A 14,210-nucleotide genomic window follows, 5' to 3' on the forward strand; every position below is an offset into this window, starting at 1 on the left:
TTTTTAAAAATTATTTTATTTATTTTTATTTTTGAGAGAGAGAGAGAGAGAGAGAGAGAGAGAGACAGAGTGCGAGCAGGGGAGGAGCAGAGAGAGAGAGGGAGACAGAATCCGAAGCAGGCTGTAGTCTCCAGGCTCTGAGCTGTCAGCCAGAGTCCAGCGTGAGGCTCGAACTCATGAGCTGCGAGATTATGACCTGAGCTGAAGTCAGTCGCTCAACTGACTGAGCCACCCAGGCACCCCAAACAAATATATTTTTTAAAATGTTTATTTATTTCTGAGACAGAGAGAGACAGAGCATGAGTGGGGGAAGGGCAGAGAGAGAGGGAGACAGAATCTGAAGCAGGCCCCAGGCTCTGAGCTGTCAGCACAGAGCCCGACGTGGGGCTCGAACTCACGACTTGTGAGATCATGACCTGAGCCGACGTCGATCACTCAACCAACTGAGCCACCCAGGCGCCCCTCAAAGTTACTATTTTAAAGGGCTTTTCTTTTTTTGGCTCTTGAATCTTTACTCCAATTAGGAAGAGTCCCTAGGTTTTTTTTTGTTTTTTTTTTTTTTTAAACTTGGTGAGCTTAGCTTTTCAAAGTATTCATTTGTTTTTTTCTCCACAACAGTGGAGAAAAACAGCCCCTATAGGCCATCTGGACTTGAAACCATTTTGCTTCATCACAAAGCTTATTCTTTTTAGATCCTAACATAAGTCTGTATTGTCTATGGAGTTTTTGTTTTGTTTTGTTTTTTGTTTTTGTTTTTTTAACAGTGTCTAGTTGGTCTCAGGAGAGTTGTGTCTGAAGTTAATGTCAGTGTTGTTGGCTGATTAGTAATTGAGAGGGGCAAAGGGTATCTAGTGAAGAGGGATTTATCATACATGCTAAAAAAAAAAAAAGCCATGTATGCATGGGCTCTTACTCTCCCCACCGCACACTTTTTTAAAGAAGTGTGTTGGTGACAGAGGTCATAAAGAGGGAGACAAAAAGGGGTGAAGGGAGGGATGTGTACTCCACAGCAACATACCTGAGTGGCTCTGACAGACTCCCGTGCTGGAGGGGAGTAGTTAGAGTTTTCCAGGGTTGGATGCTTTTGTAATTTGAAAAACTGCCCTTCTCCTGCCTTGATTTTGATATTGCCCTAACCCCAGCATTTGCTAAATGTAGTGGAGGCAGACCAGCTTCATGAAGTTATTCCACTGGCAAGAAGTAAAGTCACACTTAATCAATTATGAATGCCCATAGGCTTCTATTTTTAAAATAATATATACTGTTTATGTTTGGGAGAGAGAAAGAGACAGAGAGAGACAGAGTGCAAGCAGGGAAGGGGGCAGAGAGAGAGGGAGACTGAATCTGAAGCAGGCTCCAGGCTCTGAGCTGTCAGCACAGAGCCCGACACAGGGCTCGAACCTATGAACCTTGAGATCATGACCAGAGTCAAAGTCACTTAATCGAAGTGAGCCACCCAGGCACCCTGCTAATAGGCTTCTTTTTAGTATCCATTTACTTTGTTTTTGAGCATGTACTTACTTTCCCCGCCCCCTCCTTCAAAATGTCTCCGGCTGGGATAAAGCCTCAAGACCTGTAAAAATACAGCATTAGATGCAGATTTGGGTTGATAAAAGGAAATCTAGTTGTAATTGGAACTCTCTTGTAAGTACCTTTATAGGAAAGAATGATATCTATAAAATGAATCTATTTTCTACATTCTTTTTAGAGTCTTTCTGGGATGGATCCACACTTCTATATCTTAGTGCTGACATACTCCACCCTGTATTGTAACTTTCGACTTCAACAGATCTAGTGTAAGGTCATGGCATATAGCATGAACTGTATATAATTAAAGTGGAATTCTCCCTTCACACTGATTTTCCTCTCTCAGTATCCTATTTCAGAGTATGGTTTTGATTAATTGTATTTAGAAAAGCACCCATAATCATTTTTGGTTAGTTAAGCGGTAATATTAATGTTTAATTTGGCAACTTTCTAAGCTGAAATGTAAATGAAGGTTCATGTTTAGCTTCACTACCATTGAGGAGGTATAGGCCTTCAGTATGCGTTTTTCCACTTTCCTTTATTCTTTTAAAATAACGTAAATAATACATATTCATTGTACGAAAAAAACCCCAACAAACAATGCAACTTTAGGCTACTTAAGGATAAGGGCTATTAAAAAAGATAAAATCACCTTTAATCCCACCACTGCTAAATAGCCACTATGAGCATTTTAATATATGCTTCCACATCTTTTCTTTTGCTTATTTATTCCTTCAGTATATAAATTTAGGATCATACTACATATAACAAAGTCCTTAAAGAATATATGAAAAATAACACCGCTCTCATACATTCTTTAAAGCCTGTGATCCATATTGCTAACCTGCAGGTGGGTTGTGCTAGTTACACTCCAAATAATGAGATAACTTATTTACAAATAAAAATCCCAAGGGGCAGTTGCCTTAATCAATTAAAAAAAAATCAATTTTACGGGCACCTGGTGACTTAGTTGGTTAAGCATCTGACTTTAGCTCAGGTCATGATCTCACGGTTCATGTGTTCGGGCCCCAACTCAGGCTCTGTGGTGACAGCCTGGAGCCTGCTTCAGATTCTGTGTTTCCCTCTGTCTCTACTCCTCCCCCGCTCATGCTCTGTCTGTCTCTCAGAAATAAACATTAAAAAAATATATATCAATTGTATTATATTAACTTTTACCTACTTCCTTTGCTGTTTTAGTTTTTACTTAAATTCCAGTTAATGTACAGTTTAATATTAATTTCAGGTGTACAATATAATGATTCGACATTTCCATACATGACCCGGTGTTCATCACAAGTGTTACCAAGTCTGTTTCTTTGTTTGCCTCTCTCTCTTTTCCCCTTTGCTCATTTTGTTTCTCAAATTCCACATATGAGTAAAATCATATGGTATTTGTCTTTCTCTGACTTACTTCACTGAGCATTATATTCTCTACCTCCATCCATGTTGTTGCAGATGGCAAGATTTCATTCTTTTTTTAATGGCTGAGTAATATTCCAGTGTATACATATATGCCACATCTTCTTTATCCATTCTTCAATTGATGGACAGTGAGGCTGTTTCCATAATTTGGCTATTGTAGCTTTGTTTATTTCAGATAAGCAATATCACCAGCTCCATCATTGGTTAAGCCGGAAATCGGTCTTCTTTCCTCATTTTTCCTTCTCTCTTCTCCCTTACGTTCTTTCAGTCACCAATTGTGTATATTTTCCCTCTAACAAATTATCTTGAATTCATCCTTGTCTCCATTCTCCCTGCCACTGTTCATAATCCTCTCTCATTTGGACTATTGTGGTGACCTTTGGTCTCTCTCCCTTTACACACCCTGGTTCTCCTCTCAAACTCCCTCAGCTCCCTCCATTGAATTTCCCATATGGTCTCACACTGAGCTTTCCAAAGGAGGAGTGGAGTTCAGTATCTCTGATATGATCCAGTATTCTGCAAGGTCCTGTAGGATTTGGTCCTTAATTGTCCAGCCTCATCTCCAGCCATCCTCTTTAACTTGTCTTTGAGCTTGGCCATTCTGGATGCCCTTGGTTTCTTTCAGCCTCTCTTTGCTTGATGAATTTTTATTTATCTTTCAGGTCTCAGCTCAAATGTCTCAGGAAGGTTTTCCCATAGTCTCTTGTATCAAGTTAGTCCCCCATTTTATACTTCTCTTTTTTTTTTTTTCAATTTTTAATCAGTTTGTTTGTTCGTTTGTTTATAATGTTTCTTTATTTTTGAGAGAGAGAGAGAGCGTGTGCGAGTGTGGGGGAGGGGCAGAGAGAGAGAGAGAGAGAGAGAGAGCGAGACAGTGGGCTCGGCAAGGACAGCAGAGAGCCCCATGTGGGGCTTGAACTCACAAACCGTGAGATCATGACCTGAGCTGAAGTTGGGTGCTTACCCGACTGAGCCACCCAGGCGCTCCCCTGCCCCCATCATTAGTATTTTAAATGAGGGTGGCAGATGTACATTTCCAAACCAAGATATAATAACACATTTAAAATTGGGACTTTTATGAACAGAGAGAATTTTAAAAGATGATTTTAAAAGAAATCAACATTGACTATTTTTATAAATGGTGGAAAATCATTCTTGATTTCTTGTAGACCTTGAAGATGCACTAAGTCTGCGTAGTTTTATCTTTCATATATTTGTCTTCCTGAGGAAAGGATCTATTTTCATAAGATTCTCCAAGGAGTTCATGATTCCAAAAAGCTTAATTTAGGATCTGCTGTTTAGAATAAGAAAGAAAACAAACATATACACCCTTGTGAGAGATGGTAGTTCGTTTTGTACTCTCTAAGTTTATGTTTTAATTTGCTTGAAGGAAAGGACTGGCATTATGTATTTGCTTTGCAATATTTTCGTTATTGCCAGTCCCTTCCCGTGAAGGGAAACTGCAGAAACAAGAGGTTTACGTTTGGAGATACATAGCCCTGCCAGTCCGTGAACTGTCAGGTCATTTTGGGGCGGGGGAGGGGGGATCTCTTTTTTTTTTTCTTTTGCTGTATTTACTTGAGGTGATATAGATATAAAGCCTCAGTAGTCATAAAAAAATGTGAACAATATTGAAACATGAATCATCTAGGTAGGTGTAAATAATGCTTGTACAGTAAGCAGATAGTAGTGTAGTGACTGCTAAACGGTTATGGATTATTCATGCCCTTCTGTAGCCAAACTGGGTCGCTAAGAAACAAAGCAAACATGAAGCTGTGTGTTCATGATGATGTTTCTTCTATCAGAGGTTCTGAATAGGCAGAATAGTAGTAAGGCTTTTTTTTTTTTCCAGCTTTATTGAGAAATAATTGATGTATAACATTGTGGAAGGTTAAGGTGTACAGTGTAATGAGTTTTAAAAAAATGTTTATTTATTTTAAGAGAGAGAGCAAGGGTGAGCCTGGGAGCAGCAGGGAGACGGGGAGAGAATCCTCTGCAGGATTCTGAGCTGTCAGCTCAGAGCCCGACATGGAGCTCGATCCCACCAACCGTGAGATCATGACCTGAGCTGAAACGAAGAGCCAGATGCCCAACCCACTGAGCCACCCAGGCAACCCTATAATGATTTGAGATATGTATATATTGCAAAATGATTACCACAAGTAAGGTTAGTTAATATCATGTCACATAATTAGTTTTTGTTTTTGTGGTGAGAACTTACAAAATCTTCTTTTAGTGACTTTCAAATGTATAGTTCAGTGGTGTTATCTATAATCACCATTCGGTACATTACATCCCCAGAACTTACTCATCTTGTAACTGAAGTTTGTGCCCTTTGACCACCTTCACCATTTTCCCCTACCCCTACCCCCTGCTCCTGGCAACTACCAATCTGTTAGTGGTAAAGATTTTTGTTAGAAGTTCAGTAGCACATCATTAAAAAATTTTTTTCTTAACATTTATTTATTATTGAGAGACAGGGAGAGACAGAGCATGAGCATGGGAGAGGCAGAGGGAGGAGGAGACACAGAATCTGAAGCAGGCTCCAGGCTCTGAGCTGTCAGCACAGAGCCTGATGCGGGGCTCAAACTCACAAACTGCAAGATCATGACCTGAGCCAAAGTCAGACACTTAACCGACTGAGCCACCCAGGTGCCCAGTAGCACATCATTTTAAACGTTACTTGGTAAACATCTACTGCATGTTTTTTTTTTAATTAATTTTATTTTTTTTAATTTACATCCAAATTAGTTAGCATATAGTGCAATAATGATTTCAGGTCTACTGTCTGTTCTTTAAAACAGCCTTTTATCCATAGCACAAAAGAAGCCTAAAATTTCTGCTTGCTTAACCCAGATATAGCAGTTCAGTTAGCCATGGGAGCATCATTTTCAAAGCAGGCCAAAAAATAATTACTTTTTCTTATTAATTCTTAGTCTTTGCTTGTATCCTCTGGCAAAATGTTGAAATAATTTATACAGACTTCATCAGCAACATCCTATTATATAGCTATTGATTTTCTGTTCAACATAATCTTTATATCTCCTGTTTGCATTCAGTTTGTAGCCAGTGAACACCTTCTGAAGGCAGGGATAGTGTGGTAATCACAGTCATGTTCCATGTGCCCGGCACAGAGTAGATAGGAGACATTTTTTGAATGAATGAATGAATGATTTGTCCAGTTGCCTCTTGTCTTACATTTACTGAAACTTTTACCCCTTTTACTTAGGGTCATCTTTGGGTTAGTATTCTGGAAAAGTAAACAATGGTGGTTTGAGGCTTCCCAGAAGCCTCACAAATGTGGAATATGTTAATAAAATGTATAGGGCATGGGTGCTAAATGTGTGGTTTGTGGAAGGACTTAAGGGCTCCCTGAGTCTCTGAGAAAAAATAGGCAGAACTCGGGTTGGATGCAGGCATTTTTTCTGGGGAAACATGGTTCATGGATATATCAAATTACCAAATGGGTCTGTGGACCTCTGGATGATTAAGAACCAATGTTTCCGAGGTTATAGGTTTCAAACGTCCAAAGATCAGGAAAATGTTCTCTAATATAAGGAAATCAAATGGCTCTTGAGGGAAAGTAGATGAGTATGTTAGGGTTCTTTCAGTTTCTTATGCTAGAAACCATCTCAAATAAGCTTATGTAAAATAGGAATGCATTGGGTTATGTAACTGAAAAAATAAAAACGACTGGAAAATGCTGGCTCCAAGAACTACTGAATCTAGGACTCAAATAGTACCTTTGATTAGGATTTTATTCCTCCTTGCTCTTTGTTTTTCTTTATATTGGCTTCATTTCTCAGGCTCGTTCTTTCCATATGTTGGAAAAAAGATGTCCCTCTGCAGCTTAAGCCTGCTAATAAATTCTTAAGAGTTTGTGATTCCAGAGGAAAAGAGGTAATATTCTTTCTAATAACTGGCAGGTACCCTGGAGAATGACCTGTCTGGCTCAAGTCATATGCCCACCTCTAGGGAGATGGAGTCCTCACTAATTAAATTATATGGACTGAATAGAGTTAGCGTGGAACTGGAGAGAAGTTACAAAGGAGGGCAATGTGTGCAGACAAAAAACAGTGTCCACTATAGTGACTGAAAAGTTTCAGGACAGATAAAGCAAGTAATGAACAAGAAATTTCATATTAAAACTAGGGTATATTTAGTGATATCTAAGTTTTCTTGTGAACTCTATATTTTTCTATAGGGGCTTCAGTTTTTTACTCTGAAAGTTTTTTTTAAATTTGTTTATTCATTCATTTCTTTAACAAATATTTGAGCTGTCATCATTCTTTGTACCGGGAATACAACAGCAAACAAAACAAAAATCCCTACCCTCATGGAGTCTACATTCTAGTGAGACAAAGCAGATAATAAATAATTACCGAAATTTATAGTATGTTAGATGAGAGTAAATGCTGGAGAGAAGAAAAGCAGAGAGGTAAGTAGGGACTGGGTAACTGCAGTTTTAAATACCACATGGAAATCTTAGTAAGAAGGTGACATTTGAACAAAGATGTTAAGGAGGTGAGGAGGAAGCAAGCCAATTGGATATGTGGAGGAAGAGATTCCAGACTGTAGGAAGCAAATGCAAAGGTTCTTCAGGGAAGCTTGAACTAGACTGTGAGGGAGGTGGGGTGGGGAGAAGAAGAGTAGAAGAGGATGATGTAGATTGTGTTGGTCATGGGAAGCTATGGTAAAGATTTTGGTAGAACGTAAGTAATCTGAGGATTTTGAGCAGAGGAGTAAAGTGATCTGACTTACCCCCCTTTTTTTAAAAGTATTTATTCGTTTCGTAAAGTAATCTCTACACCCAACATGGGGCTTGAACTCAAGACCCTGAAATCAAGAGTTGAATGCTCTACCAACTGAGCCAGCCAGGCGCCCCATCTGACTTACTTGTTAAAGGTTCACTCTCACTACTGTGTTGAGAATGTGTTGTAGGGGCAATGGTGGAAGTAAGGACATTGGCTAGAAGGCAGTTGCTGTGGCCTTAATCCAGGCAATAGATAATGGTAGCACAGACCACGCTGATGGTGGTGATGATGAAAAGTAGTTGGATCTGAAGGTAGATTTGCTAATGGATTGGATATGAGGTGTTAGAGAAAGAGAAGACTCAAAGCTGACTCAAGTTTTGAGCCTGAACAATTGACCACAGTAATTAAATGAGCTAGCTAGCACCAAGAGGAGCAAGCTTTGACATGTTGAGGTTAAGATGCTTATTAGACATTCAGATGAAGTTGTTCAGTAGGCAGTTGGACATGTAAATCTGGAATTGAGGTCTAGGCTAGAGACTGGACTAGAAATTTGGAGGTTGTCAGCATATAGTTAGTATAGTTAGCCATGGAACTGGATGAGATCATCAGAGAATAAGAGTAAACAATGAAGAGAAAAAGTTATCCAAGGACTGACCTTGTGAATGTTAAGAAATTGGGGAGAACAGAAAGAACCAACAAAGAAGACCAAGAAGGAACCACCAGTAAAGTAGAAGGAAAACAAAGTCCTGGAAGCCGAATTAAAAAAAAAAAAAAAAAAAGTTTTAAGGAGTGAGTGATCAGATGTCAAATGATACTGATAGAAGAATTAAGATGAAGAGACAGATTTAGTGATAATCTTCTTGACAAGAACAGTTTCAGTAAATTGAATTTTTGGTGAAGTTATTTCTAGTGAGTGCTCTTTTTCTCAGGAATTTAAACTCCATAGTTCAGGTAATCTAGAATCATTAAACAATTGAACAAATATTTATTGACACATCATCATTCTATAGTTCTCCATTTGTTGCACATGTTCTGTACAGCAATATGTAAAAAATTGTCTTTAACTCATGAATATGCAAATATGCTAGTTAAAGTATTCATAAATTTGGAGTAGGATGTGTGTATTTTCTTTGGAATGCCAATGATATGAAGTAGAAGCACTTCATAAACTACTGTGTCATCTTTTTCCTTCTATATTTGGATGTTTTTATAGAGAAACTAAAAATCAACCTAAGTTCCTGATTCTGAGATCTTTCTGGGTAGTTAATGCCTAATTGTGATTCTTGATACCAAGAAACACAGGAATTGATAATGTTAAAAAATTTTCATTTCTCTAATGAAAATAATACTTTTCTTTTTCTATTAGAAATTCATTGAATTTGAAGACTCTCAAGAACAGGAAAAAAAGGATTTACAGACCCGAGTGGAATCTTTAGAATCTCAAACAAGACAACTTGAACTCAAAGCAAAAAACTATGCTGACCAGAGTAAGTAAAAATACTTCTCCTCTGTAACTGCACATTAAAGAGTGGGCTCTAATAGTGCAATGACTCATCTTGACATTTGACTGGTGTTCCAAGTATATGCTTGGAATTGTCATCCCAGGCTGAAGAGTGAGACCTGGAAGCTAGGCTTAGTCCTTTTTTGTTCACATTTTCACATGGTACTGATGTCTACAGAAATGACTAAATCAAAGATACATTTAAGACTCTCTTCTTCAATTTAGCTCTGAGCCTTTGTTGGTGGTTAACATTATACTATATCCATTATTCAGGATTCTGATGTGTGTGCATGTGGATCATTTCTTCTGATTTTGATCAATTACACAAAGTGCCATTGCTTTCTGTATTGCTTTGAAATTTAAAAATGTGACAAAAACTCTAGCTCTGAAGTGTGTGTAATAGAATTACTGACTTCTGGGGGCATCTGGCTGACTTGGTAGGGCATGTGACTCTTAATCTCGGGGTCGTGAGTTCAGGCTCCACTTTGGGCACAGAGTTTACTTAAAAAAAAAAAATTCTGACTTCTTCATTTCGTTTTTTTCTAGTGGAAAACCGAGGGAGTTTAAAGGAACAGAATATCATTTTTCAGAATTATTTCATTTTTAAGTACAATTTTATCTTATTTTTGATTTAAAAATGACTATTGTTTCAAACTCTGAGGATGATTTCTCTTTTTGGCTAATGAAAGTGGACCTAATTAAGTCAAAATTAGAAAAAGAAATGGGGAGAAACTTCATGGCCTATTTTCATGTTTGATTTGGGCAGGCAGAGGAGCTCTCCAGTTTTCCCTCCCAGCACTGTAAACTCTCAGAATCCTTGGGAGTGAGAGGTGGCCCATAGTTCTTCCTACATCAACCATTAAGGCTACATAGTGACACCTGCTGTCAAGGACAGGAATTCGTGGTGGCTAAACCTCACTGACTACCAGGCTTGGAGTGTGATAACTGACTGCTTCTTCTAGCATTCTGGAATGGCCTAATAGAGCTAAATCTTGAATCACTTGGAATCTGGAGTTCAATCATTGTAGAATTCAAGGAGAACTGACATGGCTATTAAGCAGATGTCATAGAAGGGAGCCAGTGGATATTTGGTTACAGAAGCCAAATACAGTGAGACAAAATGAGCCATATGTCTTCTCTTTGTACTTTTAGGCCTGTAGATACCTAGAGGGCCCTATCTTTTCCTTTTTTCACATTGAATGTATCGAATGACTTCTGTGATTCCACTATAGAAATTTTTTTTTTTTTAATTTTTTTTTTCAACGTTTTTTATTTATTTTTGGGACAGAGAGAGACAGAGCATGAACGGGGGAGGGGCAGAGAGAGAGGGAGACACAGAATCAGAAACAGGCTCCAGGCTCCGAGCCATCAGCCCAGAGCCTGACGCGGGGCTCGAACTCACAGACCGCGAGATCGTGACCTGGCTGAAGTCGGACGCTTAACCGACTGCGCCACCCAGGCGCCCCTCCACTATAGAAATTTAAGCGGGGTAGGCGCCTGACTGGCTCAGAGTGTGATCAAGACTGGCTCTTGTAAGCCAGTTGTGAGTTCAAGCCCCAGGTTGCATGTAGAGCCTTCTTAGAATAGAAAAGAATGGATTGGAATGAATTGGAATGGATTGGAATGCAATAGAATGGAATGGAATGGAATGGAATGGAATGGAATGGAATGGAATGGAATGGAATGGAATAAATTATTTCAGGAATTTAAGGTCTTAGAGAGCTGGATGATGGACTCCACAGTGCATACACTAATAAATATATTACTGGAGTCACATTGCTGAGTACCACTCCTCTAGAGAAACAGTCTTGTGGCAGTTGCAAGCTTTTGGTACATTTCAAGAGTTGAGCATTCTCTATTTAAAGAAGAAGAAAAATTAGCTGTTGAGATAATATTTTAATCCTAACTTGATTGTGTTTTATATCAGAGATTGTATTGTATTTTAGAACCAGACACTAAAGGCACAGTTGACAACCTCATTGTTCTACTTACTGTATTTTCCTCTTGATTCCTGAAGAGTTCCAAATTTTGGATTAAGACCTAGAAAGGAACTTCTTGTCTAGAATCCTTTTATACAGTAAGTAATCTGTTCGAATGATAAGGGAGATATTATAGGAAGAATTCCCCTGAAGCATTTTTCTTACGTTCAAAGGAAATACTGCTACTTTTTTCACAAAAGTACCGAATTGGCATAAATTACTAATTTTTTTTCACATACACTTTATCCCTTTAATTACTAAAATTTCGAAAACCTGCTTCCTGTTCCTTTCTAGTAAATATAAACAAAATAAGCAATCTCTTAATTAAGATTTGTTATCCAGTCCAGTGAATCATATACAACTTTTTTGGAATTGTCATGCTGGGTGGTATCTTTCTTCTCATTTCTCTCTGAGAAGTACTGATTACTAGTGTTTTCCATCTTAATTTAAAGTAATTAAAAAAATAAGGTATCATTTAAAAAATAATTGCTAATTCTCTAGGCAATTGATGAAGAAATTCTTCAAGTAGATGTGGTCTTTGAGCTAAATTTAATCTGAAACTTTTTATTTAATTTTGTTAATAATGTAATATCCCACCAAGAAATTCTCTCCCTGGGAGTTTATCCCAGTTTGAAATAAATCTTGGTGTCTAAATAACAGTTAAAAAGAACTTGTAACTGTGGTTAATCAAAATTGACCGTTCAGATGCACAAAGCTTGTAACACTAGATTTCTTGGCTTGTGAGCTGAGGCTTTAATGAGTCGTGTTTTATTAATGCTTGTCTCCTCCCTTTTCCTTTGATATCTTGGAATATTTTTCTTTTGCATCTGGTTGCTTTCTTCTCTCTTCCTTCTGTTTTTTCTTTAAGCTTTAATGGGGCATAATATGAAATCTTAGTGTATTTTAAAATTTTCTTCCAAGACTTTATTTAACCACATTTAAATATCTGAAAAAAATTAGGGGAGGAAAATAATTTGAATGTTTTTTCATTTTACGCTCTTAGTTTTTCTCTCCCTCTGATCTCTAAATGAGTCAAAGCTCCTTATTTTTAAAAAAGGTGGTGATAGGAGGTAATCTTTTCATTTATATTTTTACCCTTCCGGACTTACTGAGATGTAATTGACAAATAAGATGGTATATATTTCAAGGGTGCAGTGTGACAACTTGATATACATATACGTTACAAAAGGACTCTCACAATCAAGTTAACAAATCCGTCACCTGAGAATTATGTTTTTTTTAATTTTAATTTTTGTGGTGAGAATGCTTAAGATTTAGTCTCTTAAAAATCCAAATATATACTGCAATATTATTAACTGTAGTCACCATGTGATATGTGAGATCCTAAGAATGTATTCATCTTATAACTTAAAGTTTGTAGGCTTTGGCCTAGATCTCTGATAGGAGATAATCTTTAAGTATCACCAGTTCCCTACCCTTTTGGAAAACCAGGACGGGAAATATGTTTTTTAAAAGATGAAAACAGGTGCCTGGCTGGCTCAGTCGGTTAAGCGTCTGACCCTTGATTTTGGCTCAGGTCATGATCTCATGGTTCACAAGATTGAGCCCTCTGTTGGGCTCTGCACTGATGGCATGGAGCCTGCTTGGGATTCTCTCTCTCCATCTCTCTGTGCCCCCACCTCACTCGTGCATCTCTCTCTGTCAAAATAAATAAACTTAAAAAAAAAAAAGATGAAAACAAATGTAAACCAGTGTACGTAAAAGAGTATATGAATACTTTTTTGTATGATAGGCAACAGAATATCCAGACTACTTAATCTTATCAGTTTTTAAAAGAATATATCGTGATTGTTACAGTTACTGTAATGCAATATATATTTGTATTGTCTTAAACTTTCAGTTTTGAGTGTATTTTTTGTGTTTCTAACATCTGTAATAAAAACTTAAGGCCACAGAAATTACTGATAATGATATTTATAATAGAGGAGGGATGGGTGCAATTTTTTGTTTAGTGCCATTTTTTGCATGCAATATGATAGCAGTATCTTGTCTAATTTCTATGTTTATATTTGTATGTTAAGAGTCTTTAATTTTAGAGACTCTCTGTCACTTGTGATTAATATGTTTTAGGACACATATCCTCTTTAAAAAGTAGCCACAATGAAAGTCCCAAGTTCTGCTTTGAAGATTACTTCCTGTATTAAAAGGGGGAATTTTGGTTGTAGTCACTTGCTGTTGAGAAGCAAGAAAACATCAAGAAATAGGAACTGAATTAAAGGACATACTTTACGGCTTTTGATAGCATGGAATCCCTCAGGTTGTGGTATGATTTCACAATGTTGAGAAGTTGAGTCTATAAAAATTTTGTTACAGTTTTGTGGTCATGTTTAATTTTGGAGATTTCTAGTTGCTCTCTTTTCAAAATTTGAACTATGTAGGATATGTTTTGGTTTTTCCAACATGAATAAAGCATTTTTTAAAATGCCACTTTATATGATTTCTTATCTGGGAGTAACAATAATGCTTCTTTGTAGTTAATGTCTTGTGAGCCTTAAGGAAGAATCAGAAACATATATGGAGTGGAAAAATGAAATTGTGGGTTGAGAAAGGCCTGTCGGTTCTTGACAACTATGCAAGGAAGACTCCTTAATCAGCCTTGCTATTCAAGATGTGGCATAATGGGTTCTTCATCACAAAATACTTTATATTCGTTAGTTCTTTTGTATATTGAGTACTTCTGTCTCGTAAGCCAAATATTACCTTAAATGAGCCAAGTAAATATAGTTTAAAATATCATACTACTGTATGCCTGGCATTTAGCTTGGTACAGAAGAGTATGTTTGTGGTACAGAAGAATGTAATATGGTCATTGCAGTCAAAGAACTCCATATCGTGGGAGGAAGGGCTGTATGTGACCATCTAGTCTTTTCCCACATGTGCTATGTTTTTATATCACTTCAGTTAGAGTGTATGTATAACTTTGTATCTTTTCCTTAACTCTGTCATGTTTCTCTTGTATAATCTTTATTCTTTTTTAAATATGTGCCTACACCCATCATCCGGAAG

General features: G+C 37.5%; 1 protein-coding gene across 3 annotated transcripts in view; it reads left to right on the plus strand.

Annotated features, from left to right (window-relative positions):
• SPAG9 (sperm associated antigen 9) overlaps window positions 1-14,210 on the plus strand; it is a 131,653-nt gene that overhangs the window by 24,018 nt on the left and 93,425 nt on the right. For 2 of the 3 annotated variants that reach the window (XM_042967705.1, XM_042967706.1), the window contains exon 2: window positions 9,070-9,190. In XM_042967705.1, the coding sequence (XP_042823639.1) occupies window positions 9,070-9,190 (121 nt within the window). Of the gene's footprint in view, window positions 1-9,069; window positions 9,191-11,146; window positions 11,282-14,210 lie in introns of those variants that run through there. The other variant, XM_042967708.1, reaches the window with a different exon arrangement.

Source organism: Panthera tigris, chromosome E1 (genome assembly GCF_018350195.1).
Source record: "Panthera tigris isolate Pti1 chromosome E1, P.tigris_Pti1_mat1.1, whole genome shotgun sequence".
Lineage (NCBI taxonomy): Eukaryota > Metazoa > Chordata > Mammalia > Carnivora > Felidae > Panthera > Panthera tigris.